We start from the raw sequence: 26,283 nt of genomic DNA, 5'->3' as shown, positions 1-26,283 counted from the left end.
TATCATGGAAATAGCTTCAACTTGAGTAATGTTGCCTCAACCCAACCTACTGCAATAAGTACACATGGAAAAAGCATCAATTTTTTTATAGAGATGAACCAGTCCGTATCGAGTACAGTAACACCAGGGCTAAATTAAAATGAAGTTGGTTACTGAGTGAAGTTTTATGTCTCTCTGAATGTGTACAGAAAAGTACCTGTGGTCAGAGAGCTTTTTATGATTCATAAAATACAAGAAACTGTATAAAAGGCCTAATTGATTTACTTGATTGGGCCAGTATTAAAGGGAATAGCCTCAAAGGTGTTCAATTAATCAATCATCTGACAGGCAGAGGTCTTTTAGGTCACTGTCCACTTACAACCAAACATAAAATACACTTGCATTTCTCTGGAGAGACTTCAATATGTAATGGTAGGCAGGATTCTCAGTAGAGCCAGAGGCAGTGAACATTATGGGAAGGTAAACTGAAAAGCCAGACAATTCAAAACTGAGCATGTAGGGGCACTCCTCCCATTTTACACATGAATATCATATATATATATATATATATATATATATATATATATATATATATAATAAAAAGAGTTTGGAGCTCGACCCATAATAGGAACTAAAAGTCAGGATATCTCTGCCTCTGTTGCATTTTGACTATTCTATCTTCTATTCACAGACTATCCCTTTAAAAAAAAAGTGGCCTTCGGTTACCGGTTCAACCTGCGATTCCTGACAGGCCTGGTCTCTCCCTTGTTTATTCTGAGACTAACATTTGTCACAGTGGGAAGGGTGTAAATCCTGGATTTAGCAGATATCTCCAAAACTGTGCTATGGCAATAAGGTGTCAATTCCTCCTACTGTACGGTGAGTTTCACACTTACAAAGTCTTAGTATTGAGCAAAGAACTACCTGACTGCCATCTAGTGGCTTTGGTGAAAGTTTCAAGAGTGCTTGGATCATTGTCCAGTCTGAATCCCCCTCCAGAGGAATAACGCACGATATAAATCATCCGATTCCCCAATACTCTTTAATTTCAGATAAAAAAACAGATACATGATGGATTTGACTGATTGATCTGGATTGTTAGTTACATACAAAAGAGAGAGCTAATGACTGTAGGCATGCAGAATGTGTAACAATCGAACAAATCTGTTCCCTATTTGTAACGCCTACTAAAAACATGTCCTTGCCATTTCGGTATGTAAAAAGATCGCTTAATGAAATACTGGGGACTAATTAGGAGTCAAGTTACAGTATCATAGTAAGAGTAAAAGAAATGTAAAGAAGCCTCAAAATCATGATTACAATCACACAAACATCTAATATTTTAGGTCTTTAATAATTGCTACAAGTATTGATAATTAAAAAAAACTAAAAAAAGGGAGGTTCAAATCACTTCATACAGTAAATTGAACAAATAATTGAAACAAACATGGCTCTCAGTTAAATGGCTCTTAGTTGGTCAAACATTTAATACCACTGATGAACAGATTAGGGAGGGTTAACGAGGGTATCTTAACAGAAGTAATAGTTTCAAAACAAAATGGTTTGAGAATGGCATGGATTGGACCATCTGAGGTCCTCAACATGGAAATGGAATAAAAATAAATACACAGTATAAAACTCAGTTCTACTCTTCAAATGTTTGGGTTATGTAAATAGAGAAAATAACCCGAGCGCACACCCTTTCCCATTTTAAATGTGGCCAAATAAAAATTGACAAACAACCAAACAATATTCAAGAAGCCATGTGACCATTAAAAATCAATACCAGCCTTTTCTTAACGCACTATAAAGAACCTGTTGGGATGGATGGCTGTCATTCATATAGAGATAAATCGGGAAATTGGTACAAAGAAATGACAAGACATTCCTCATTTGAGAATGAAGTCAAAAAAGAACAACAAAAAAAAAACAGGACCCAACACACATTGGTGTTTTACCATTAACAGATGGCCTGCAGCCACCTAGTGGCTATAAGTGGTAATAATGTCACGTGGAGCTCAACCTTTAGCAGTACAGTCTGAAGTCACAGCTGGGAACATCTCTCTGCTGCTGCACCAGCTCCACTAGCTGTTGCTTCAGATCAGAGATCAAACTAATGCTCTCCATTACAAACTAAGGGCAGCTAACTAAATGTTAAGTGCCAACTCAGCTCTATGGGTCCCATTCCTGCCAGTGTGCTCCTGGGTAGCGATGAGAAAAAGGGACTGTTTACCGGGGGAGGAAGCAGAGAACGCAAAGTCCCGATCACACGGATACAGTTCAGTTCATGTGGGAGGGATGAGAGTCCGAAGGACCTTAGTCACTGTCAAACTTAATAGAGTTGACGTTGGTGGAGATGGCTCCGCCGCGGTAGCTTCCCCTCTTCTTTTTCGTCTTTTCATGGCGGAATGACTTGCCCTTTGTGAACCTGAGCACATCGTTGGCTTTCTGGCCCCAGTCCCCGTTGGCTCCAAACTGGAATAGCAAAGACAAATCAACACGTTGTTCAATAGTAAATTATAAGCCCTTCAGCAATCTGTGCTCTCCACTTAATATGCATATTTATTTTTCAAAACCCTTTTTATTTTCTTCTATTTTGGCCTTTTGTCCACACGCAAATATAGATCTTTGGAAACGTCAAACTCACCTTTGCATCAAAGGAGTTGTCTGTAAGACGGGGATCCACTGTTACTTCTTCCTCTCTTATTCTACGGAAGGGTACGTTGGAGGACTGAAAGAAAAGCAATTTCGATCAGATGAGGCTCGTTCCCCTCTAGGAGGCTCCGGCTTATGACCACGTTCCAGTCTCTAGCAGGCCTTACCTTATTAGCTTTAGGAAACGTCTGTGGTGTGGTCGTTACTTTCTTGTTTTTTGGTGTCTTGACTTCCGTCTCTTCCTCTTCACTTTCACTTTTTGTACCTGCATAAATAATTTACTCTCAAGTTACTTGTGCTCATGTTAGAGGAGAACAAATGTGTACCAGTCAACAACACAAGTGTTCTATAAACCTTAGATGCGTGAAATTATACAACAATTAAAAAGGCCAATAAAACCTTTCTAGTCATGGCTGTTTGAGGGATTCAGTGTGCCGTTTACCCATTCATACATTGTATTTCCCTGTTAAATGGCCACATCCTGTTATTTGTTGGACTTACCGTTTGTTGAGGGGGTGGTGGGGGCCGTGGCTGCTTTGCCTGGTGCTTCCTCCTCCTCTGATGAGCTGTCTGAGGAACTGCTGCTGCTCTCTTTAGGCTTAGCTGCTGGGGTTGTCTTGGGTGTTGCGGCAGGTGTAGCAGGTTTTACAGTACTTTTACTGGCCTCCTCTTCCTCCTCTTCAGAGCTGCTGTCACTGGATGAGGACTCTGCGGGCTTTACTGGGGTCTTGGGTGTCGCTGCCTTGCCATTGGCGACGGCAGGCTTAGCAGGAGTGGACTTTGTCTCCGTCTCTGAGTCCGAGCTGTCCGAGGAGTCCGAGCTGCTCTCCTCAGCCTTCTTTGCTGGAGCCGCTGCTGCCTTTGTGGCGGTCGGTGTGCTAACAGGGGCCGCCGCCGCCGCAGTTGGTTTCTTGACTGCCGGTTTGGCTGCCTCGTTCTCAGAGTCTGAGCTGTCGGAGTCAGAGCTGTTGGCCGCTGCCGCCCGAGGCTTTGCAGCAGGCTTTGTAACCGGGGTAGCTGGTTTAGCTGCTGCTGCTGCTGGCGGCTTGGCCTTCACTGGTTCTTCCTCATCATCAGAGGAGTCAGAGTCTGAGCTGCTGTCTGCAGCAGCAGGCTTCGCTACAGGGGTAGCAGGCTTTGACGCAGGCGTAGCTGGTTTAGCCGCTGCAGGTTTAGCCTTGACTGCTGGTTCTTCATCTTCTGAAGAGGAGTCAGAGTCTGAGCTGCTCTCTGCTGCAGCAGGCTTTGCTGCAGGCGTAGCTGGTTTAGCCGCTCCAGGTTTAGCCGCTGCAGGTTTAGCCGCTGCAGGTTTAGCCGCTGCAGGTTTAGCCTTGACAGCTGGTTCTTCATCTTCTGAAGAGTCAGAGTCTGAGCTGCTCTCTGCCGCAGCAGGCTTTGCTACAGGAGTAGCTGGTTTAGCTGCAGCTGGTTTAGCCGCTGCAGGTTTAGCCTTCACTGCTGGTTCTTCATCTTCTGAGGAGGAGTCAGAGTCTGAGCTGCTGTCTTCTGCAGCAGCAGCAGGCTTTGCTACAGGGGTAGCAGGCTTTGACGCAGGCGTAGCAGGTTTAGCCTTGACTGCTGGTTTAGCCTTGACTGCTGGTTCTTCATCTTCTGAGGAGGAGTCAGAGTCTGAGCTGCTGTCTGCAGCAGCAGCAGGCTTTGCTACAGGGGTAGCAGGCTTTGACGCAGGTTTAGCAGCTGCAGGTTTAGCCTTGACTGCTGGTTCGTCATCTTCTGAGGAGGAGTCTGAGCTGCTCTCTGCTGCAGCGGGCTTTGCTGCGGGAGTAGCTGGCTTTGAGGCTGGGGTAGCCGGCTTAGTCGCTGGCTTGGCTTTCACCGGTTCTTCTTCATCCTCAGAGTCCTCAGAATCAGAGCTGCTCTCAGCCGCCTTGGCTGGGGGTTTAGAGGCAGCAGCAGGTTTCGGTACGGCTGCAGTTTTAGTGGCAGGTTTTGCTGGAGCCTCATCTTCAGAGCTGCTATCTGAATCGACAAAAATTCAATTATATTTGTAACATTGTGCAGATTGACACGTGAGTTAACATTAGCTGCCAGTTTCTTAGGTACACCCAGCTTAAACTAAGCCACTGTGTAATACAACAGTACAGCAACAAACCCAACCACTATGTTCAGTCAAACCGTTTCAACAAAAACATATCCTTCGTGAAGGTAGAATTTATTGCAGGGCTGTTGTATACGCAGTTTATTAGGTTCACCTAGCCGTCTGTGAAAAGCTGGGCTAAGAATAGCAACAGACAGTTCTTGTGATGGATTTTAATGATGAATGCTAGCCTTGATCCCTCCACAAACTGGTAAAAAAGGCAACAAGATGTATAATAAGTAAAGCAAATTCAAGGCATTACAAGAAATATTACTTTCACAGAGATGCTGAGCTCACATGCTCAAAATCTGGTGTCTCTTACCTGAACTTGAGGACTCGTCTTTTTTAGCGGGGGTTGTCTTGGCCGGTGCAGGTTTAGCAGCGGGCTTCTTTGCTACAGCCTTCTTTGCCGCCGCCTCCTCCTCCTCCGAGCTGGAATCCTCCGAGGAGTCTTCTTTAGCAGGTGGGGCTTTAGCTGCAACAGGTTTGGCTGGAGCAGCCTTAGCGGGAGTCACCTTCACTGCAGGCTTCTTTGCCTCCTCTTCATCTGAGCTTGAATCTGAAAAGACACAGACATGAAGAAAAACGTGTCTCCGTGTTTGGCATCCAATCATGGCTAGTAGAAAATGACAGACTAGGGTTGGGTTTATTACCTGAGCTCTCAGAGCTGGACTCCTGCTTCTTTGCAGCGGGTTTGGCCACAGCAGGTTTGGCAGCAGTGGTTTTTACCGGTGCAGGTTTCGCTGAGGATCATATGGATGCACGTTAGACATGCCATTAAAAACTCTGATACTTTAAGTTGGGAAAGGTGGGCCCCTCTTACCAGCTACTTTCTTCTCTTCTTCCTCATCACTGCTGTCTGAAGAGTCACTGTCCTTGGCCTTGCTGGCTGCTGGAGCAGCTGGAGCTTTCTGGACTGAAGCAGGAGGTGGGACTGCACTGTACGCTCCTATAAATACAAGCATCATAACATACTAGACTTACAGCCTTGCGGTTGTATGCCTCCACCAACCAGTCAAGTGGCACTTTACATCCATGTCTGTCCAGACGCATAATATAAGTAGTGGAGGTTTGGGTTTATTTTTTGGCAAAACATAGATGCTTTACACACAGCTTCTGCCGGGGCAGCAGAGAAAATCTAAACAATCACCAGTGTCATCAATTCAGTATCCGACCAAATGTCGGAGTTATGGCATTGAATAACGGCCGGAAAAGTGTTTTTTGCAGCACCAGTGTTTCCCCACACAGACGATCGTGTGGCGGTGCGCCTCACTATCAACACCGGCCGCCGCACATTGTGCGTAGTTATTTTTTTTTTAAACGCTATTTAAAAACACGTTCTTCTGCATTTCCTTTTCCTGCTCTCGTGGCAACGGTTAGGTTTAAGGCAGGTTTAAGGTTTTAGGTGAGGGTAAGCTGCCTGTAAGGCAACGTTGGAAGCTTAAAACACCATGGAGCCCACTGTGCACACAGCGTCTGTCTCCATCAAGGAGAGAAGACGGCTGGCGAAATTCAAAAGTTCACGAAAGGTTGGCATCTACCTCGTGAACACATTCACAAGGCCGACCCGACTCTTAGCAAATAAGCGATTGTGCCTGCTTTAGAAAGTTCACTAGTCGCAAGTTTGCAGTAAAATGCAGTTGGGTTGTCGAGGTCAAAACACTATATAGCAGCTGTGAATCAAATAAACTTATTATAAATAATGTAATGTCATTTTTTACTCTTACACTGAATGTTTGCTGCTTCAATACAGATGAAGTATTGAAAAGTATTTTCCACGACTGAAAAAGGCACGTATTTAGGATGAGGACCAGCCTGAACCGGAGGTATCAGTCTGAAACAGAGCTCAACAGTCCGACCAGTGGAATTAGTTATGTTACTAATTTGTTTACAATATTTTCAGGCTTCAACCAGTGAGGAGAGGAGAGAGAGATAGATTCGTTAGGCATTAAAGTAGTACAGCATCCAACAGCGTGTCTTCAGTTTTTGATACTTGATTGTTACGAAAATAAGTTACACAGCGCGCGCGCTGTGTAACTACTTATAATATAAGTAGTGGAGGTTTGGGTTTATTTTTTGGCAAAACATAGATGCTTTACACACAGCTTCTGCCGGGGCAGCAGAGAAAATCTAAACAATCACCAGTGTCATCAATTCAGTATCCGACCAAATGTCGGAGTTATGGCATTGAATAACGGCCGGAAAAGTGTTTTTTGCAGCACCAGTGTTTCCCCACACAGACGATCGTGTGGCGGTGCGCCTCACTATCAACACCGGCCGCCGCACATTGTGCGTAGTTATTTTTTTTTTAAACGCTATTTAAAAACACGTTCTTCTGCATTTCCTTTTCCTGCTCTCGTGGCAACGGTTAGGTTTAAGGCAGGTTTAAGGTTTTAGGTGAGGGTAAGCTGCCTGTAAGGCAACGTTGGAAGCTTAAAACACCATGGAGCCCACTGTGCACACAGCGTCTGTCTCCATCAAGGAGAGAAGACGGCTGGCGAAATTCAAAAGTTCACGAAAGGTTGGCATCTACCTCGTGAACACATTCACAAGGCCGACCCGACTCTTAGCAAATAAGCGATTGTGCCTGCTTTAGAAAGTTCACTAGTCGCAAGTTTGCAGTAAAATGCAGTTGGGTTGTCGAGGTCAAAACACTATATAGCAGCTGTGAATCAAATAAACTTATTATAAATAATGTAATGTCATTTTTTACTCTTACACTGAATGTTTGCTGCTTCAATACAGATGAAGTATTGAAAAGTATTTTCCACGACTGAAAAAGGCACGTATTTAGGATGAGGACCAGCCTGAACCGGAGGTATCAGTCTGAAACAGAGCTCAACAGTCCGACCAGTGGAATTAGTTATGTTACTAATTTGTTTACAATATTTTCAGGCTTCAACCAGTGAGGAGAGGAGAGAGAGATAGATTCGTTAGGCATTAAAGTAGTACAGCATCCAACAGCGTGTCTTCAGTTTTTGATACTTGATTGTTACGAAAATAAGTTACACAGCGCGCGCGCGCGCGCGCGCTGGTTTACCTTTTCATGTAGCAGTTATTGACCAGGATATGCCAGTTACAGGTTAAAAACAAATGACAGCTATGCTCCGATTGGTGAATGTCACTAAACTCATTGCGTGTGCAGTCAAACCTCCCCCGATGTTCATTCCAATCCCCAGCACCACACATCTTTTGTCTCGCAACTAGACCTCGTCGGCCTGTTATGTTGTGCTCGAAAACCATTGAGGATACAATCATTTAATAAAAGGGCATGAAAACACACCTGCTTTGGGTTTTTTGCTGGGCGGAGCCTCGTCTTCAGATGAAGAGTCTTCGCTGCTTGATTCAGCAGCAGCCGGAGCAGTCTTTACTGGGGCAGGTTTGACTGGAGCCTATTGGGATACGTGAAGTAAATATAGTGCATATACGTTTACAAAAGTACAATCACGATTTGATTGAGCTTGTTCATCAGGTTACTAACCTCTGGAATAGAGACAATCTAAAACATGTAGTGTTTAAATATGGATAGACTCTTTTGCATACCTTGGCTGGCTTTTCATCTTCAGATTCTGAGGAACTCTCTTCACTGCTGCTGCTCTCCTGCTTTTTCTGAGCTACAGCTTTAGCAGGAACAGCTGGTTTGGGTGCTGTAACTGCAGCAGCCTTGGGTTCTATTATACAGGAGGTAAATTAGACACAATGCATTCATTATCAGCTCAATTTTAAATTAAAGATGGATGCATTACACAACATTAACAACCATCGACTCTAAACTCACTTGGGGTAGAAGCTTTAACGGGCGGCTCATCCTCGGATTCTTCACTGCTAGAGCTGCTGTCCTTCTTCCTCCCTGCAGCCGGAGCAGCAGGCGACTTCACAGGAGCCTTCGTACAGAAACAAACTTTCAATAACAGCATAAACCCACAAACACAGCCCTGCACCATTGACTAGAGATCTGGGATAAATCTTTAATTTGGATGTTTCCTCCTACCTTTGCAGGGGCCTTTGCAGGTGCCTTTGCAGGGGCCTTCTCCTCCTCAGAGTCACTGGAGTCCTCACTGCTGCTGGATGCAGCTTTGGTAGCCGCTGCTTTAGCTGGCACCACCTTGGCTGCTAAAACAAACATTAAAAGGAGATATGTAATCTGATAACACTGTAGAAGGTTTGAGATTGGCACATTACTGACAGAATTCAACCAGCTTTAGCGGTTGTCTACCTGCAGGGGCTGCCTTAGTTGGTTTTGCAACAGCTTCTTCATCCTCGCTGCTCGACTCTTCGCTGCTGGAGCTCTCTTTACTGGTTTTTGCTTTCTTGGCTGCTGGACCGTTTGCAGCTTCAACCTTGTTAGGAAGCGCCTTTCGTTTCTTGGCTTCAGGGGACCTAGGAAGACCCACAGTTATATTAAAAAGGGATTAACTACATCTTTTTTTTTTTTTTTACAATAAAAAGCTTATGGCCGTTTTATGGCTCTGCGCAGGCTCCACGCAGAGCTTTCACCGTAGCCTAATGTTTATACTTGTGCGCTGGTGTGTGCGTGCAACGCTGCCGAGCTTCGCTGCGACGTGTAGTTTAATTTTTCGAGAGGTGCACGTCCGTCTATGGCGTAGGGTCTGGCGTAGACGCAGAGGGGGTCTGTGGGGGTACGCCGTTGATTCTATGCAGAAGCATAAAAAGGCCTTAAGATTTGGTTTTTGACCAGTTTCTCCTCAAGCTGAACGGAAAAGTGCTAAAGCATATTGATCTCGGAGCAGCTGCTAAGGGAGTGAATGGACCCCAGGATACTGGGACAGAACAGTGGCGATTTACAGGGGGCAAGCACATTGATTGGAGTCACTATAAATGCACTAGTGTTGACCAAGCGGCAAACTGTTGTCCATGGGCCAGATGTTAAATTAGCTATTAAAGTATACTTTAATTGTAAATGGAGATACTTTGTTAAAAGGCCCACAGGGACAATAATAGAAAGGGTTTGCGGATCAAGTAAGTGTCACTTAATGTCACTGGTTGAAGCACTGATCTGCTAAGGAAAACTGTGCCCAGGTTTGCAGATATTGACTTTACAGTAAACTGTGTCAAGTCTGCTTTAATATAACGTTAGATTTTTCCTTTGAGGGATTCTGACAGAGTAACGTTAGACAACGTATCTACAGGTTAACACTAGCATTTAAAGTGGAGAAAAACGACCCATAAATCGTGGCTATATTTCCAAAGTTTATTAATAGAGTTATTAATATGAAAAAAGGAAAAAGACAAAAGCAACTCACTTCACCCAGAAGTTGTAGATGTTGACGAGGCTCTCTTCATTTGGATCTTGTGGAGTCTGTAGAGAAACACTTACGTTTAATTAGCCAATCACTTCCTGCAGTTTAAAAGTTTCCAGAATTTAACTATCAGTTGCAATTCCCTAAAATGCTAAACAATGTATGATTCCCATTTACAATCTAATAGATGCGATCTAATTATTTCAGGATTAACAAATGGCAGCCTGAAACACAACGTGTGCGTATGCACCTACACGTGCTAACTTGGCCGGCGGCTATATGGTCCCTGTACCTACTTTACGTTAGGTTTACTCCTCGTGCAGTCTGCCTTAACAACTTCACCTCACAGCACCACATACGTCGCGACCCAATGACTGTCAACCACACACGGGGAGTCGCTTACCACTTTAGTCTGTTTCAGAAACTGCTGAGCGGCCTTTGTGAACTTGTTCTCCAGCAGAAATGAATATACGCTTTTGTAAAGATCGCTCGGCATCGAGTTTTGCGCCGCCATCTTCACCACGCTCTTTCTGGAAGGAAAGGAAGGGAACGGAACTTCACATGTGGGCATGTGCGCATGCGCATAATGATGACGACAACAAAGTCCGATGGCGGCACCACCAGGAGTAAAAAAAAAAAATCTAATTTTCCTCACGGGATGTCATTGGTTTACAAAATACATTACAAGTGAAAATGTATTAGTTTAAATATTAGTGTATTAGTAACAGCATATTTTATACACTATTATTATTCTTGTATATATCCATGTTATCGGCGCATGCTTATTACGTCATCACAAAAGACCTTCCTGTCCCTCGTGTCATAACATGTCTTTTAACTGAGTGATCTGGCAATGACATCAACCCATTGCCAGCTGAATTAAATTTGTGAATCGAGGATTTGTTTGCCGAAGCCATGCCTCGCTACGAACTGGCCCTGATCCTAAAGGCGATGCAGCGCCCGGGGACATCGGCAGCTCTCCGGCGGACAGTGGAGACTTTGATGGAGCGGGGCGCGGTGGTGAGGGACCTGGAGAACTTGGGGGAGAGACTGTTGCCCTATACAATAACTAAACACAATCAGAGGCACAACAAAGGGGCTTACTTTCTTGTCGATTTCTACGCAGCCCCCAGCATTCTCACAGGCTTACTGGATCACCTTCACCGTGACGTGGACGTGGTGAGGCCCACTGTGCTGAAGAAAGACGCCCAGGTTTCCAGCAGTAACTGCTGTGGCCCCCAACAGTGATTTAATGTAAGGAATGGCTGATGTGGGTGAAGCCTAGTGCATTCAGTACTAACCATGTTAACTGTTATCTGTTAAACAAATGAAACCCACTGCTGCATCAGTGATGTTTTCATCCACACCTGTGTGCACAAGTCGCTAAGAAGTTGGTAATCTTGTGTCTACACCACATGTAACTGTTCAATTCATGTTTTTAGGGCTGCAATTAAAAAAAAATGTCATTATTTATTAATCTGGTTTATCCATCGGTCTAGCACAGGTTAAAATAGAGCTTAACATGATTCTTAAAGTAATAATCTACAGTTTTCCTCAGTGCTGTCTTTAAAATAAGAGTATTTATGGACAACTACACAATTTTTGATCGACTAAAAGGATATTGTAGTCTGGCTATCACCAGACCAAGATATTGGATTTGAGGTATTGACAACAGATAAGGCTGTTGCTTAAAATGCTACAACCAATAGAACTGATGTACAAAATGACCACTACTAGGCAACTATCACATACTTGTATTGCTATTGTTGATGTCCTGCCTTATACTGTGGTGTTCTGTCTTGTATGTGAAAATCAGCTTGGATTTGTAGTGCGTGAAAGATCTAGTCTCTGCTCAAAGGTACCTTTGGGAATAAGTAAATGTAAATAGCCCTTATATTAAATGTCACGAACATCCACAACAGGATAAGATGTGAAGCTAATGGCATCCTTGTAGTTAACAAAGGTCAATAAATGAGGAAATCACATCATTATGTGCTAGTTCAGAAATGCCAAAACGTGAACTGCCTTTACATAGTTTGTCCTATAGAGAGCACTGTTTCTTGTTTAACTGTAACATGTCATGCTCAGTACATATCTTTTTCAGAATTCTTTTAAAAAAAACAAAATAAAAACTGTTGGCCAAAATTTTATTGGTGTATGTTTATACCAAAAATATTTCATACAAGGATGAACTCTCAAACGTTGATATTGTATATTGTCCTCTTGCTGCTCAAAAATTTAGTATCAGCCCGGCTCTAAAATGTGTTCATTGCTACCTTACAGTAACTTCATAAATGTGTTCATGCAGTCTATGTCCTTTTACTTTCAGTTTATGGAGATCATGTTGTGCTGACTGTGCTGTAACTCAACCCTATGTAATATTGTTACCTTTTGTTTTACAGGTTTTCACAGCTCACATCCAGAAGATGTACAGTGTGACATTTCCTCTGACCTTTTCCATAGATATTGACCTACATTTGGATGGAACAACATAATAAACTACTTTTCTATCTTAGTTGCAAGTTTGACTTCGTTTTTTCCCATTTTAGACATTACCAGGTAGCAAACAGACGTTGGCTCAACGTTGGCCCAATGTCTCCTGTTGTGTTGGGCCAACGTAATTTTGTTCGTTGGGCCAACCATGTCATTAGACGGCCAGGAGACCTTCTGCCAACCTAAAAATACCGTGCCAACATTTTGCCAACTTAACGTTGGGTCAACCATTTATTTAGACTGTCAGCAGATCTTCTAACAAATTAAAAAATATAGCCTATTTTTAACCATCTGCCAACTTCATAAAGGGCTCGGTTTAAACCTCCATGTCTAGCCACTGGGGGACCATAGGCAGGCTGGGGGAACTCATATTAATGTTAAAAAACCTCATAAACTGAATTTATGCCATGCAATGGGACCTTTAACTTGTTGAAATAGGCTGGCCAGTCGGATCCCAAACGAGCAAAAATCGTTTCCGCTGATCAAGAATGTGGAGACATTAGCATTTCGTACCCATGCAGTAGCTACATGTTCTGAAACTAAAATAAACATTGCTGATGTACACACAGCGTTGTTTAGTTTTTTTAGTCATAAGCTATAGGCAGTGTAATTTTGTTTTTTGTTCCGTTACCGTTAGCGTTTTGAGTCGCCGGATCCACTCCCACTCTGCGCTCGGGCCTCCCACTTTACAAATCAAGCACTGCTCAACTATTAAATATATATATATATATATATATATATATATATATATATATATATATATATATATATATATATATATATATATATATATATATATATATATATATATATATATATATATATATATATATATATATATATATATATATATATATATATACATATACATATATATATATATATATATATATATATATATATATATATATACATATATATATATATGAGTTAGAGTTATATTTTATATATATATCTCACTTTTTGATCTCACATCGCATGACGCATCAGACACACCGAAACAGTCACATGTGTTGAGTAGTCAGCTGACAGTGATAACATCATAAAGGCATCAACAAGCCTCACCGCCTGCATTGCAGTACTCACAACGCTCCAGTCTACTTCACCCACCACCGAGAAACAGACAGACGAGCCGGAAAACAGCGGAGTCATGCTGTTCCTAACTCTACTTTTCGTGTCTTCAGGTAATATAAATATAAACTCGCTAGGAGAAAAACTAATGGTGTTTTATACATAGTCGAAACGATTAAGACAGCAGTCATCTCACAATAAAGTCGTTCTGCTCGTGGGACTAACGTTAGCTAGCTAAGTGCGTTTCAACTGGTTTCAACACGAAAACGCGGAAGCGTTGCAAGCAGCGTTTGCTTTGGTAAACAAATCAGCTAGCTAGCGTTCGCCTCAACAGCAAGCGCTGGTTTATACTAGATGTTATTTTATGAACAGAAGACGGGTGTTTGTCTTAATTAAATTCTTTACTTATTTCGTAAAGAAGTTCAATTCCCGTTTGCCTTTGAGGTTTTAATGCGTTATTGTTGGCACGCTCGCCTTAGGTAGCGTTAGCTAACCTTAGCTAGTTAAATAACGTTATTACCACAGTGTTGGCCTATAATCGTTGAATAGTCTTACATCATCATTTGTAGATTATGTAGGAGCATCACCATAACGCTATCTATTTCAGCAGCTAGCTAGCTACATAACTAACCATTTCGAGATATTTAGCGTGGTGTTTATGTCGGTATAGGGCTGATCCGTCCTAATGTCTCTGCTTTGACCAGACAATGTAGCTAGCTAACGTTACTGTATGCGGTGCTTTGACCCCTGGTTTGGTTTTACGAGGAAGTTCAGATATGATCCTCGAGACCAGCGACTTTCATATCAGCTTTTCAGTAAAAGGCCAATGTAACGTAGACGTTGTGTGTTTTTTTCTTCTATTTTTGTTTCTCACGATTTACTTTGTAGGGCAGTGGTAACTTACCGGTATTTGGTTTCATGTTTAATTCTGCCATGTTTAGACAAAACGGGGTTAGTGAAATCAACAGTTAGCTTAGTTATTGCGGTCATTAAGCTATGCACAACTTACAGACTACTAGGCTATTTATACAATGACATATTGTTGACTTGGCCTTGTGGCATTTGAATTATGGCTCTGAAGCGAATGGCCTGTTTCCTTATCAGAGCAGAAACTGTGGTTAATAAAGTCATGGTATTTGTTTTTTGTGTATTTAGTGCTTATCTTAAAGCCCATGTTGCAGGGTTTCTAACGATTTTTTGCAATTTGCTTGTTGGTAATAAACATTTAAACTGTTACCCAACAACATCAAATACAATGGATAACACAAAACGGAATAAAATACGAAAAAGTAGTACTTTTTTTTTTTTTTTTTTTATACAGTAGTTTCTCCTTTCCCCCACAATGCATTGCATGACGTCACGTTGGGGGGGGGAAGTGAAAGGCAGCTTGGACGGGGATGCTGTTCGGCTTTTCACAAGTTTAAACAGCTAGCTAACGCTATGCCGACGTTAGCGCAACAGTGTTAGCTTAGACTCCTAACACTGTATTACAACTGCCTTCGGAGCTACGTCCACGTTGTCAACACAAGACATGTGCTCTCTACACTTGTTAGTGCTCCTTTTGCGCCATACTTTTATTTAATTAAATATTAAGCTTCGCTCCTATGAAATATGTGTTTTTTTTGTAACATTACACCCAAAGCTAACTGGCTATAGTTAGCCTGTACGTATGCTAGCGGGATTAGCTAACGTTGCGTAGCCAGCCAGCAACTTCGGCAATCGGCAGTAGTTTCGGCGAGCTAACCGCGACAGTATGTTGCCCACAATCAACCTCTTGTATTTTCTAGATCTAGATAAGTTTACCGGTACTTATCTGAACTAACGACATGATCACTGTCACTAGATATAAATAAAACATTGACTTTCACTCGGTGCTATTCACTGACAGTAAAAACCCTCTTCCTCATCCCAGTCAGTTACCATAGTTACAGTACTAGGCTTGATACACGTCTCCCCAACGTGACGTCATCACCGAATTCCGGGAAAAAAAAAACACTAATACCAAAAACGACAAAAACTGGCCTTTAACACTATTTGGAGACATTTGTAACAATGATATACATGTATTGAGTGCTATATGTACCTATTAATCAACAGTGGTGGTTAACCTGCAACATGGGCTTTAACTTCTGGTTAAAAATAATTTTAATTTTACTTCCACATTATTGCATGAATGCTTGTTAAGAAGCTCAGGGCTCCCTCATGTTGTTCAAGTGTTATGTATACTTTTTTAAACGGTTGTGTAACCTGATACCATTTCACAGGCCATTTGCTGTTGTTGAACAATACAATCAATGACAACAATGAATTATATTTAAAGCCTTTTTGTGCCTCACTGTGTCATGTGATATTGATTCACTCAACCTGAGTTTTCTGTTTCACAATCAGTCACCGAAAGTGAGGCCTGCACATGTCACAGCCTTCTTTTTGCTGACTTCTTGTAAACTTTTTTTTTTTTTTTGTTTTTCTGCTGTGCATGATTACATAAAGCCAATAGAAGTAGGCCTATACAAGACTTGGCGTCTCTCGCTGTGTATTGTCTTAACTGTTTTCTGCTGTGTAATTAAATCCTGTTTGGTGTAGTCCTCCTTGGTGGTACAGTCTGTCTGCTTGAGAACAGCTTGTTATTTTATCTGACTATCCATGTGATTAAGTGGAGCGTTGGCGTGCCCTGCCTGCACTGTAACTCTGTTGGTAATGATGAGCAGGAGGGTTCTCACAGTGGTGGGGGATTTGAAGGTTTGTCTGTATCCTCTGACCTCCATCCAATTCTTGGTTGTTATCACTAAAGGCTACTCCCTTGACTTGGTCAACTCTTGCAAGCGTATCAGTTTATATTCTGAGTAAACTGTTATCTTAACAACATTTTAGTCATAATTCCAAATTTAGTTTTCTTACTTATGAAAGGTGTGGCAATGATCTGTATCCATCTCTTTTCTCTAAAGCAGGTTTTAGGAGATTGGTAGTGAAAACAGGAAACTATGCTCAAAACTATTAGTTTTTTCCCACATGACTTTCAGTAAAATGGAGAACTGTGAACGGTAACCTTTGTTTTTTTGCATTGATCCAAAAGATATTTTCCTTATATGCAAAACCACTTATACCCACTTCTGCACCTGTGGCGCATATGTAAATACTTTCTGACTGGCTGGTTTTGGGTGGCTAGTGGTAGGGAAACATACCAGATTTAGAGGTGTATGCTAATACGACTTATCAATTTGAGCTAATAGGATTTAATGTGTTTTTCTTTAATGGCAAAAGTAGTTCTAACTCCACAGTGTAAGTCCACAGATTTTTCGCAGCCCTTAATGACGGGGTCTTATGAATTTGTTTGTTTAGGGAGGCTCGAGTAGGGGACAGTTGACTGACAAATGCATTTCTTTATCAAATTTATTTCTTTATTTTCTGTGTGCTTATGTCATCTACAATCTAAATGATTTGCAAAATGTTTATTCTAGATAGATGGAGAACAGGTAAAACCTCAAACCAATTGGTGCAGTGCTTCCTAAAGGAAGAAACTGAATATTTGTATCTATCAATTATCTGGAGATTTAAAACCATTTCTGCTTGTGCCTCATTCTCCTATTTGTCTATGTTGCAGCTGTGGCGACCCCTCTGCTGGGCACTGAGCAATGTGCCCGAGGCCCCACCTACTGGTGCCAGAATGTAAAGGCGGCGTCTCTGTGCGGAGCTGTGACTCACTGCCAGCAGAACGTCTGGAACAAGCCCCAGATGGTGAGTCTTTTTTTTTTTTTTTTTTTTTTTTTTTTTTTTTATGAAAGTGATGAGTGCCATTTCTTCTTTTTTGCCCATTATATATAGATGGATGGATGGATATGTGTCTATATAGATATGTGAAGGCACATGCTCCTCTTTCTCAAACTTCAATGCATTTCCTATTTGGGTTCTAGACATTCTGTACACTAATGTGGGACACTTATTTACACACTTTAGTGTCTGCTTTCAGAAATCAGTGCCATGTGACTTGTGTAAAGAGGTGTTGATGGTGGTGGAGCAGATCCTGAAGGACAATGCCACGGAGGTATGAGGGGAAAAAAAAAAAAAAAAAATCATGTTGAGAAAAACCTTTTTATTGATATGAAAATTGCCTGCAAATATACTAAGTCTTAAACACTCCTCTGGTAGACTGATGTCTGAGTGTTTCTGTGGTTGTAGGCTGAGGTTCTTGGGTACCTGGAGAAGGCCTGCCAGCTCATCCCTGATCAAGGTTTGACTGCAGAGTGCAAGGAGATGGTGGATGACTACTACCCCATCCTCATGGGAATTATTAAAGGAGAACTGGTGAGTGCCGTCAACCGGTTTATCATGGTCTTATCAAGCAAAATAACAGTTTAGGCACACCCAAAGTTAGAATTGTAATGGTGCCATTAAGTTTGCATTTAGAACCGCATTGGATGCTTTCAAATAAACCCGTTTTGCCAAAGATTTTATTAAAGCTTATTGGAGTTTGGTTTGTCAGTTTATCGTGCTGCTTCATTTAAGACCCTAAGTAAATGGTCCACCTGCCCCTCGATGTCAAAACGGAAAAGAAGTAGCTGTGCGCAAAGTGCAGCGAGCTGAATAAGGGCTATTGATTGGGAAGTGAGTCCAAGTCTAAACGGGAACAGAGTAGTCATTGTGTAATACCAAACCTCGTGATTGGGCGCGTTTGGTGTCGTTTTCTTCGTTTCAACTTTCATCTGCTACAGCAACTTTGTGAATAAAACGGACCGTTCTTTACAGATCTTATAAAAACAAAACCTGGGCTTTCTAGATATCTTGTTCAAGTTGAATTTCTTTTAAACTCATTTGACTGTGTCATCCAGACTTTAAAGCTATGAGTTATTTAAGTTACTTACTTCTGCTTACAGCTAACATGGATGCACAACTTTAAAAATGAAGCTCTTAACAAGGAAGGGACTATAAAAAAAAAGGTGTGTGTGTTTTAGGAGGATCCCAGTGTGGTGTGTGGAGCCATGGGGCTGTGTCAGTCTCAGCAGGTAGCCCTGGCTAAGGCTCATGCCCAGGAGCAGCTCGTGTCAAATGAAATCCCTCAGATGGACCTCGCCCAGCAAGTGTCTCCTTTCCTCATCAATGTGCCTGAGCTCCTCTATCCTCAGGAGAGCCCCAAGCAGGAGGCCCCCAAACAAGAGACTCCAAAACAGGTACACTGTTTAACCCCCTCTCCTATGTTCCCCACCTGTTGTTGATAAATATTGTCTTACCTTGGCCCTAAATCTTACCTTCCCCCGTAGGAAAATGATGATGTGTGCCAAGACTGCGTCAAGTTCCTGGCTGACACTCAAGCAGAAGCCAAGACCAACTCCTCGTTCGTCGACTCTCTCATTGAGAACATTGAGAACCAGTGTGACCTGCTGGGGCCAGGCATGTCTGAAATGGTGAGAGCCCCACATGAGTGGAGGAAGTTTATTCTAATTTATTTTTTTTTAATTTTTTTTTTGGGGTCAAAGGGGAAAAAAGAATTCCCAGAAAATGTAGTCTATTAACTGTTTTTCTTCCTCATTCCAGTGCAAGCAGTATGTCAGCCAATATGGTACCCTCGTTGTTCAGCAGCTCATGTCCATGGTGAGTGTAACCCTCATGTGCCTCACTCATTTAAAGAAGTTCAGGAAAACCTTTTGCATATTTAAGCCACATTATAACATGAATGGTCATATTCTAATATTCAATGACGTGCTTAATCATCCCAACTAATAAGTCTGGTAACGTGTCTGTTGTGGTAGTGCTAAAGCCCACATTCAGTCTTGCAGCCCCACCTGGCCTGCTTACTTCAATTTATTCAGATCTTTGAATTGCTTTCTTTAATTAATTTTCCTTTTAAATTTCTGTTTGTCTTTTTTGCCCTGTGTTCCTTCTTTACTTTTCTCCTCTCCATTCATGTCGCCCTGCTCTGTTTTCTCCTGCTCTGGGTATTGTGTGCTGCTTCCCAGGAACAGGTAGGTCTTTCTGTGTTCAGCCTGTAGCCTCGTAACCCTTGGCTCTTGCTTCTTGTGCTGTCCACTCCCAGCGCTACTCACACAACACCGTAGAGATGCATGTCAATGATCTCATTAAAAGTGGGACTACTTTATTTAAAGCTCCAGTAGGTTGTTTTATTTTTGGCCTCACTGGGCAAACAAAAGAATCGTAATAACAATTTACAATAGCCTTTCAGCGTATTGTAAACCAAGTAGTGTGGAGTAGAACTAGAATTTTGCACCTCCACCTTGGATCTGTATTTAGTCTTTAGTAAATCTAGGGAGGGAGAGAGCTGCAGGAGGAGGTCTCACTCTACACATTCTGGCTTTATTTTTAATTCTGCATACCGCAGCTTTACTTAACCTGAACACTCTGCTTATGTAGGTAATGCCTGTTGGAACACTACAGCAAAGGGCCAAATTAGGATTGTCTCCTGTTTCTTTACATCAAATACACACACGGCTGTTACATGTAAAGTATGCTTTGGATATGATGCACTGGTCTTTACTAACATTGAAGTAGCTAACTACATCAAAAAAGAACTCTTTATTGTGCAGTTTAACACTAGCTGATGTTGGATGCCTGAGAGATGCAGAAGTATTTCTGCCAGTATGGGTGTGTTTTGGTTGTGTTATAGTAAAAGTAAGCAGTCCTTTTTTTTTTTTTTTTTTTTTTTTTTAAAATAACATCAAAACCTCTGCATATTGCATGGGTGGTAATGTTGTGGAATGGTATGCAGTTTAGAGGCACACGGTTATTGCTAACTGCATGCAATATGGCAGGTTTTCTTAGACCTTTGGCTGTGTATCTTAAAGTAACGGTCTGTTTTTTTTGTCCTCAGCAACCCAAGGATATCTGTGTCCTCGCTGGCTTCTGTACTGCTATGAAGAAGTCCATTCCCATGCTGCAGCTGCAGCCTGCCCAGACTGTGCCTGCTGCCAAGACTGTACCTGCTGCCAAGACTGTAGCTGCTCTCAAGCTTTTCTCTGCCACAAAGGTTGAGTCTGCCACTGACAAGTCTGCAACGGTAAGTCGCGCTGGGCACCTGACTGGTGAACTCTCATCAGTACTTGCTATCGATTTTTATATATATATATATATATATATATATATATATATATATATATATATATATATATATATATATATATATATATATATATATATATATATATATATATATATATATATATATATTTTTTTTTTTTTTTTTTTTTTTTTTTTTGAGCACCGTTTTGTACATGCAAATGAGACCTTCCCGCTTTGTGTTCCAGCCCATGGTGCGTGTCCGTGAGTCCCCAACATGTGCCATCTGTGAGTTTGTGATGAAACAGTTGGAGACTATATTGGAAGATCAGAAAACAGAGGTGGGACTTAGATGTGCTACTAGAAGTATCCAATATGGCCATAGAAATAAACTTGGTGCACTTAGTTGGACTGAACTGTGCTGTCAAGCTGATCCCTCTGTCTCTGTCTCAGGAGGAGGTGATTCATGCGGTGGAGAAGGTATGCACATATCTGCCCTCTTCTCTAAGTGCCCAGTGTAAGGACCTGATTGAGACCTACGGCCAGGCCATCATTGAGCTGCTGGTGCAACAGACTGACCCAAAGACCATCTGCACGGTGTTGGCACTCTGCAATGATGCCAGCCGTGCATATGTCCGTAAGTTCTCACTCTTCACAACGCACAGAGTGCAAATGTTAGCTTCGCTGATGACGGCAATGTTGTACGGATTATATTGGAGGTGTTGCAAATTTCTAAATTAATTTGCTACTAACATGGGAGGTACAGGAACAACAATACACAGGAAATTATGGTGAATGTTTGTTTGAATCAACATTCTCTATATTATATAATTTCACTACAAACTGCACAAAGCTCAGAATATGGTGGTTGAATTGTTTTTTTCTTCATAAAGAATGTAAACTACCGTCCTGTTCGAGGCAATTTAATGCTAGAATCTCGCAACATAATGTGCTCCATTTTAACTGTAACCAGAGTTGTTTTGCTGCCGTTATGCTATGTTCTCAATTTTTTTTTTTATTCATTCACGTGCATGTGTGATCTAATATTTAAACTTTTATTTGCTTATGTGAAGCCAAAAGTGTATTTCCACATATCGGTAAAAACAGTGATTTCTGTTATCATTTCCAGCTGCACTTGACCAGACTCGCTTTAAGGCTGGTGGCTACTGCCAGGTTTGCAAGATGGCCGTCAACTACATCGATGTTCTTCTGGAGAAGAATGCAACTGAGGCACAGATTGAAGAGGCTGTGAGGAAAGTATGCAGCTTCCTGCCCAGCTCTTTCCAGGCCGAAGTGAGTAGCTCCATCTCCTTAGCGTGTGTAACTTTTACCTTTCCTCATGCGATGGCCTCATATTAACCCTTGTGTGTATGCATCCACAGTGTGACCAGATGATTGAACAGTATGAGCCAGTGCTCATTCAGCTGCTTCTCCAGATGCTCGACCCAGACTTTGTGTGCATGGTAAAGAGTAAACTAAATTAATTCATACCTAAATAACAAGTACTGTGAAGTAATGTGAACGCTTTATCTTCATTGTGAAGACCTTTTTAAGTTTCTTGGTTGGTCCAGGAAATCAAATAGTTGCAGTGCAAGCTAAATGTCCCATTTTTAATGTTAATTATCAGTCATGCAGCCCAGTCTACTCTCTAAAACTGTTTTTGTGTGTGTAACAGAAAGTGGGAGCCTGTCCTGAAGCTGCGCGCATGCTGCTGGGAACAGAGCAGTGCAGCTGGGGACCTGCATTCTGGTGCAAGAACATGGAGACAGCAACTCGGTGCAATGTGAGTAGTCCTATTTTGGCACCCTAGAGAGGCATTCTTGTTACATACAAGTTAGCTTTGAGAGACCTGTCTAACCACTTGTTTCTGTGTTTCAGGCTGTGGCTCACTGCAAACGCCATGTGTGGGTATAGAGGAAGAGAAAGGACAAATTGTTCTGTAGGGAATTAAAAGATAAAAATACTGTAGTGCTGCTTCCCACTTTTAATTTGTGTCCTTTTCTTTTTTTTTTTTAATGGATGTGCAGTTTAAATTAACTTGGATATTTTGAATAAGGTCATGGTGGAAAGGGACTGGCCATTTAGTTTTTTTTTTCTGGAGGGTGGGGCAGGGGAGGAGTAATGAGGTAGATAGTGGTCTTACTGCTTCACTGAGCAGGAGTCCCAAAGCTTCACTTTTGGGCTTTGTGTATGATTTGCATTGTACTTACCTTTGTTGCTTTCTGGGTATAGTCTATGTAAAAACAAATTCAAGTTTCACATATTGTATTATGTTGATACAGCATCAGATGGCTGCTGTTTTGGCAGCCCCCCACAACATTTGTTTGATTTCTTCTCCCTGGAGGAACTGATTGCAAATGGGATAGACTACTCCGTGTGTTTAAGAATGACAGTTATTACTTTTAGCAGTATGTCTGATCCTTAAACAAATTTATATTTTGTAGAGAAAATGTGTGTTCTTGTTTTAAGGAGATGATATTGAGGTCATTGGTCTGAGTGTACTTCCCCACTCCTCTCCTAATTGTTTGCGCTCTTCCTGTTTGTAAATCACTGTTTCTAACATACAGAGGGCATCTCTAATATGATTGTTGTCTGCCTCAAACCCTGAGCCACCTGTCAGTTGATCTGTCAATTTTAACAATTAAAGTGGCCCCAATCCACTCGGTTTCATTTGTTTTACTTTGCTGGAAATTGAATTTAGCTCAGGATTCTTACCACGCTTGTCATGGAAACCTACTGGTTCCTTGTTTCTGCAGACAAAAGTACAGCAGCCAGTCATGCCTGGGTCTTTTAACGATCTCTCGTCAATACTATGCAATACTTGGAGGACAACTTTTTTTGCCTAAAATGTTCAGACTGCTTATGTTACTGCTGACCATTTTAGTCTAGATTAATTTCTCCAAGGAGCCATTTGCGTTCACTAAAAGAACACCAAATTTAAAAGGATTACAAAGTTACCTCAGATAGGTAATGGTCATGATTTATTTTTTTTCTTTAAAAGGGTTAGCAGTAATTAGTCTGTCAGTTTCATAAAAGTGTGTTTTATGAAAAAAGTTAAAGTCCTAGTATAATGTCATGAAAAACTTTAAAAGGCATTGTATATGTAATTAAAAATAAATTATAATACAGTATGTCAAGAGTCATAGGTTGTGAACAATTTCATAGTCAGTAGGGTATAAAAGTAGTCATGAAAACTTCATTACAAAGTCATTGTGCGTTTGTGTAGAGATATAAAGTCCTAGTATAGTATGTCATGAAACACTCCATAAAGTCATAGTATTTCACAGAAATTTCATTTTAAAAGTCACAGTATGTATAACTAAAGACCATCTTGCGATGGAATCACACGTCAAACCAGCTTTTTTTTTTTTTTTTTTTTTTTTTTAGTCGGGGGGCCCTTCCCTACTTCTTATTAGGGATGGGGATCGTTCATTTTTATTGATAGATACCAATTTCGAGAATGCATAACAATCCAAATCTTTATCAAAACAATTATCGATACTTTTATATAATTTAAGTCATGAATCAAAGATGCCGTTTTTTGTCGTATACAACAAGCTCGGGCTCGTGGGGTTAATCAGCTGATTAAGCGGCCCACAGGGCGGTGCTCTCGGACGCCAGTCCGACTAGGTTTTCAATGATTTGCCGTCGGGAGACTAGTCTTTACTTATGGTCTTTACGCATTTTTCCGGTTTGCGCACGTATCTATTTTTAGGGTCATATTTGTGTGAAATGTTCGACTGTGGAGCGCTGAGTTGGATTATTGTCAACAATGGAGACTTAGGCTACTATTACGAAGTGGTGGTGCGCTCACCATGCAAACCTTTGGTGGAGGGTTGTCCCAAAACTGCAGTCGGAGTTTGCAGCGTTGCAAAGATACTTTTTTTTTTTTTTTTTTTATTGATATTGTTAAAATCTAAATCGACGTGTTCTTTTGATTTCTGAGGAGGAAGGAGAGGCTCGGGGTCGAATTGAAAGATAAGCAAAAGGTTTAATAAACATGATGAAAACGACAAGACAAAAACAAACATGAAACACTGCCAGCAGTGGACTGCAAGACATGCTTCCCCTTGTGAGGGTCACAGACTGCAGTCCTGAATCCTTCTCCGGATCACACATTTATTCCCTACACCTGGGTGTTTCCTCAAATTAAATCTTTCCCTAATGGTCAGGTCTCTCAAAAGAAAAGGTGTAAATCAAATCAAATGTGTCTTGAGGCCACACCCGGTCACAGGCTCTTACCAAGGCGGTGTCAATTGTTTCTAAACTACAGGAGTGCTCATTCTTTGTCTTAATCAAGTCTGGCTCAACAGGGGATGGCTCTCAAAGCTGTTTAAACAAGAAGTCTTCTAGAGCTTCTACCTTTATGCTAAATAACAGACATGACCTAATTAATTCTTTAGAAGCTAGGTTTGGGGTGAGCCAGTCAAATGCTGATTAGGTGTGGTGTGATGCAATCGGTATTGATTCAGTGTTTTTTTTCTAGCTATAGTGTTCATTTATTTTTATCAGACATCACCAATGGTTTAACTTTCTACAACCTAACAATATGCAACGTAGAGGTGCTTCACCATGGATGTTGTGTCCCCCCTCTTACAAGAAATGAACCTAAAACACAAAATACATTTCGCTTCCTCCTTATCTTTGCTTTTCATAAAATGTAGCCAAACCTTTGACCGCTTAGCACGTTCAGCCATTGCAGCGAGATACCAAATGAGGAATGAAGCGAGGAAATTCCATTCTTCTTTGTTTTGTATAAAAGCGGTTGGCAGGCAATTCACTTGAATTCATGAACTTCTTGTGCCCCAGTTTGATTTAAATGACATGACTCGTCTCTCGAAGCATAGTCTCGCTTTGGCACTTCTTTAAACCAATCATAATCGGAGCCACTGCAAAATAGACTACTTGAAACGTTATATGATCCACTAGTGTCTGACCTTATTGATTTTAAGGTTTGAGAAATTTGGAACGGGGTCCATAATAGAACCGGGTCTCGAGACCCATCCCTACTTCCAACCCCCCCCCCCCTTACTTCTGGCGCCCCTGCTCAGACCACACCCATTTTCGAACTTTGCCTTCATTTTGAGGTCAACTACCCACAGTAAAGTTGTGTGACTCTACCTTGCACGGTTGTCAGGCCAGGAAGAAGGGGTGGCAGGGCTGTTGCTCGGACCACACTTGTTTTCTAACTCGGCCTTCATTTTGATACAACAAAACACATTCAACTGGCAACATTAGAATGTTCCCTGTTGTCGGAGAATGTTTGATTGGTGTGCCAGACAGTGGCTACTTTTTATTACTTCTGATGGACTGCAGCTCAAGTGCACATTCAAAAAATGACAGAAATTAAACTTGTTACTGGAAATGTTCAGTTTATAAAGTCAGTCTGATCAAGTTCAGTCCGAAGGTTTACAGACTGCAGACCATAGACTGTACATAAAGAGCTGCAGACATGAATCACCCACATAACACACACAACAATCATGTTTTTCCAGCTGTATCCCTCCCTGAGATGTGGTGCTTGAAGACCATCTGCATATTTTATTACACTACAGTGAACTAACAGTACAATAAACAACCTCTACATAACAACTTATGTACCAAAAATTATCACCCCAGACCAAATAAATCTGAGCACAATGTGTTTTGCAATATATGAGGAAAAAAAACAAAAAAAAACTGTTGTTTAATGAGGTGTCTATGGACTGCACTGATTGCTCA

At 41.5% G+C, this 26,283-nt stretch overlaps 3 protein-coding genes across 7 annotated transcripts; 2 read left to right on the top strand and 1 right to left on the bottom strand.

Annotated features, from left to right (window-relative positions):
• Window positions 1–1,007: 1,007 nt before the first annotated feature.
• nolc1 (nucleolar and coiled-body phosphoprotein 1) lies at window positions 1,008–10,576 on the bottom strand. 4 transcript variants are annotated; one of them, XM_028602806.1, is made up of 15 exons: window positions 10,397–10,576; window positions 9,997–10,052; window positions 8,949–9,112; window positions 8,724–8,845; window positions 8,511–8,616; window positions 8,276–8,403; window positions 8,016–8,124; window positions 5,556–5,681; window positions 5,386–5,475; window positions 5,055–5,291; window positions 3,941–4,614; window positions 3,136–3,895; window positions 2,802–2,899; window positions 2,627–2,710; window positions 1,008–2,454 (listed from the first exon to the last, which is right to left on the bottom strand). In XM_028602806.1, the coding sequence occupies exons 1-15, from the start codon at window positions 10,562–10,564 to the stop codon at window positions 2,296–2,298; spliced, it is 3,081 nt and encodes a 1,026-aa protein (XP_028458607.1). In that variant the 5' UTR covers window positions 10,565–10,576; the 3' UTR covers window positions 1,008–2,295. The 4 variants fall into 4 exon arrangements, with proteins under 4 accessions (XP_028458607.1, XP_028458604.1, XP_028458606.1 ...); XM_028602803.1 differs by having other exon boundaries at window positions 3,136–4,614; XM_028602805.1 differs by having other exon boundaries at window positions 3,136–4,614; window positions 8,736–8,845.
• Window positions 10,577–10,770: 194 nt separating this feature from the next.
• Window positions 10,771–12,508, top strand: mrps6 (mitochondrial ribosomal protein S6). Its single transcript, XM_028602820.1, has 2 exons — window positions 10,771–11,247; window positions 12,396–12,508. The coding sequence occupies exon 1, from the start codon at window positions 10,909–10,911 to the stop codon at window positions 11,239–11,241; it is 333 nt and encodes a 110-aa protein (XP_028458621.1). The 5' UTR covers window positions 10,771–10,908; the 3' UTR covers window positions 11,242–11,247; window positions 12,396–12,508.
• Window positions 12,509–13,537: 1,029 nt separating this feature from the next.
• Window positions 13,538–23,222, top strand: psap (prosaposin). Of its 2 annotated transcripts, XM_028602809.1 has the most exons (15): window positions 13,538–13,670; window positions 17,159–17,292; window positions 17,525–17,599; window positions 17,734–17,859; window positions 18,507–18,722; window positions 18,813–18,956; window positions 19,087–19,143; window positions 19,509–19,514; window positions 20,378–20,563; window positions 20,811–20,903; window positions 21,016–21,199; window positions 21,692–21,855; window positions 21,945–22,025; window positions 22,238–22,345; window positions 22,441–23,222. In XM_028602809.1, exons 1-15 carry the CDS (start codon window positions 13,637–13,639, stop codon window positions 22,474–22,476), a joined length of 1,644 nt encoding a protein of 547 aa, XP_028458610.1. In that variant the 5' UTR covers window positions 13,538–13,636; the 3' UTR covers window positions 22,477–23,222. The 2 variants fall into 2 exon arrangements, with proteins under 2 accessions (XP_028458610.1, XP_028458611.1); XM_028602810.1 differs by lacking the exon at window positions 19,509–19,514.
• Window positions 23,223–26,283: the final 3,061 nt, after the last annotated feature.

Source organism: Perca flavescens, chromosome 17 (genome assembly GCF_004354835.1).
Source record: "Perca flavescens isolate YP-PL-M2 chromosome 17, PFLA_1.0, whole genome shotgun sequence".
NCBI classification, from domain to species: Eukaryota; Metazoa; Chordata; class Actinopteri; order Perciformes; family Percidae; genus Perca; species Perca flavescens.
This window is presented reverse-complemented; position numbering and strand designations above follow the sequence as displayed.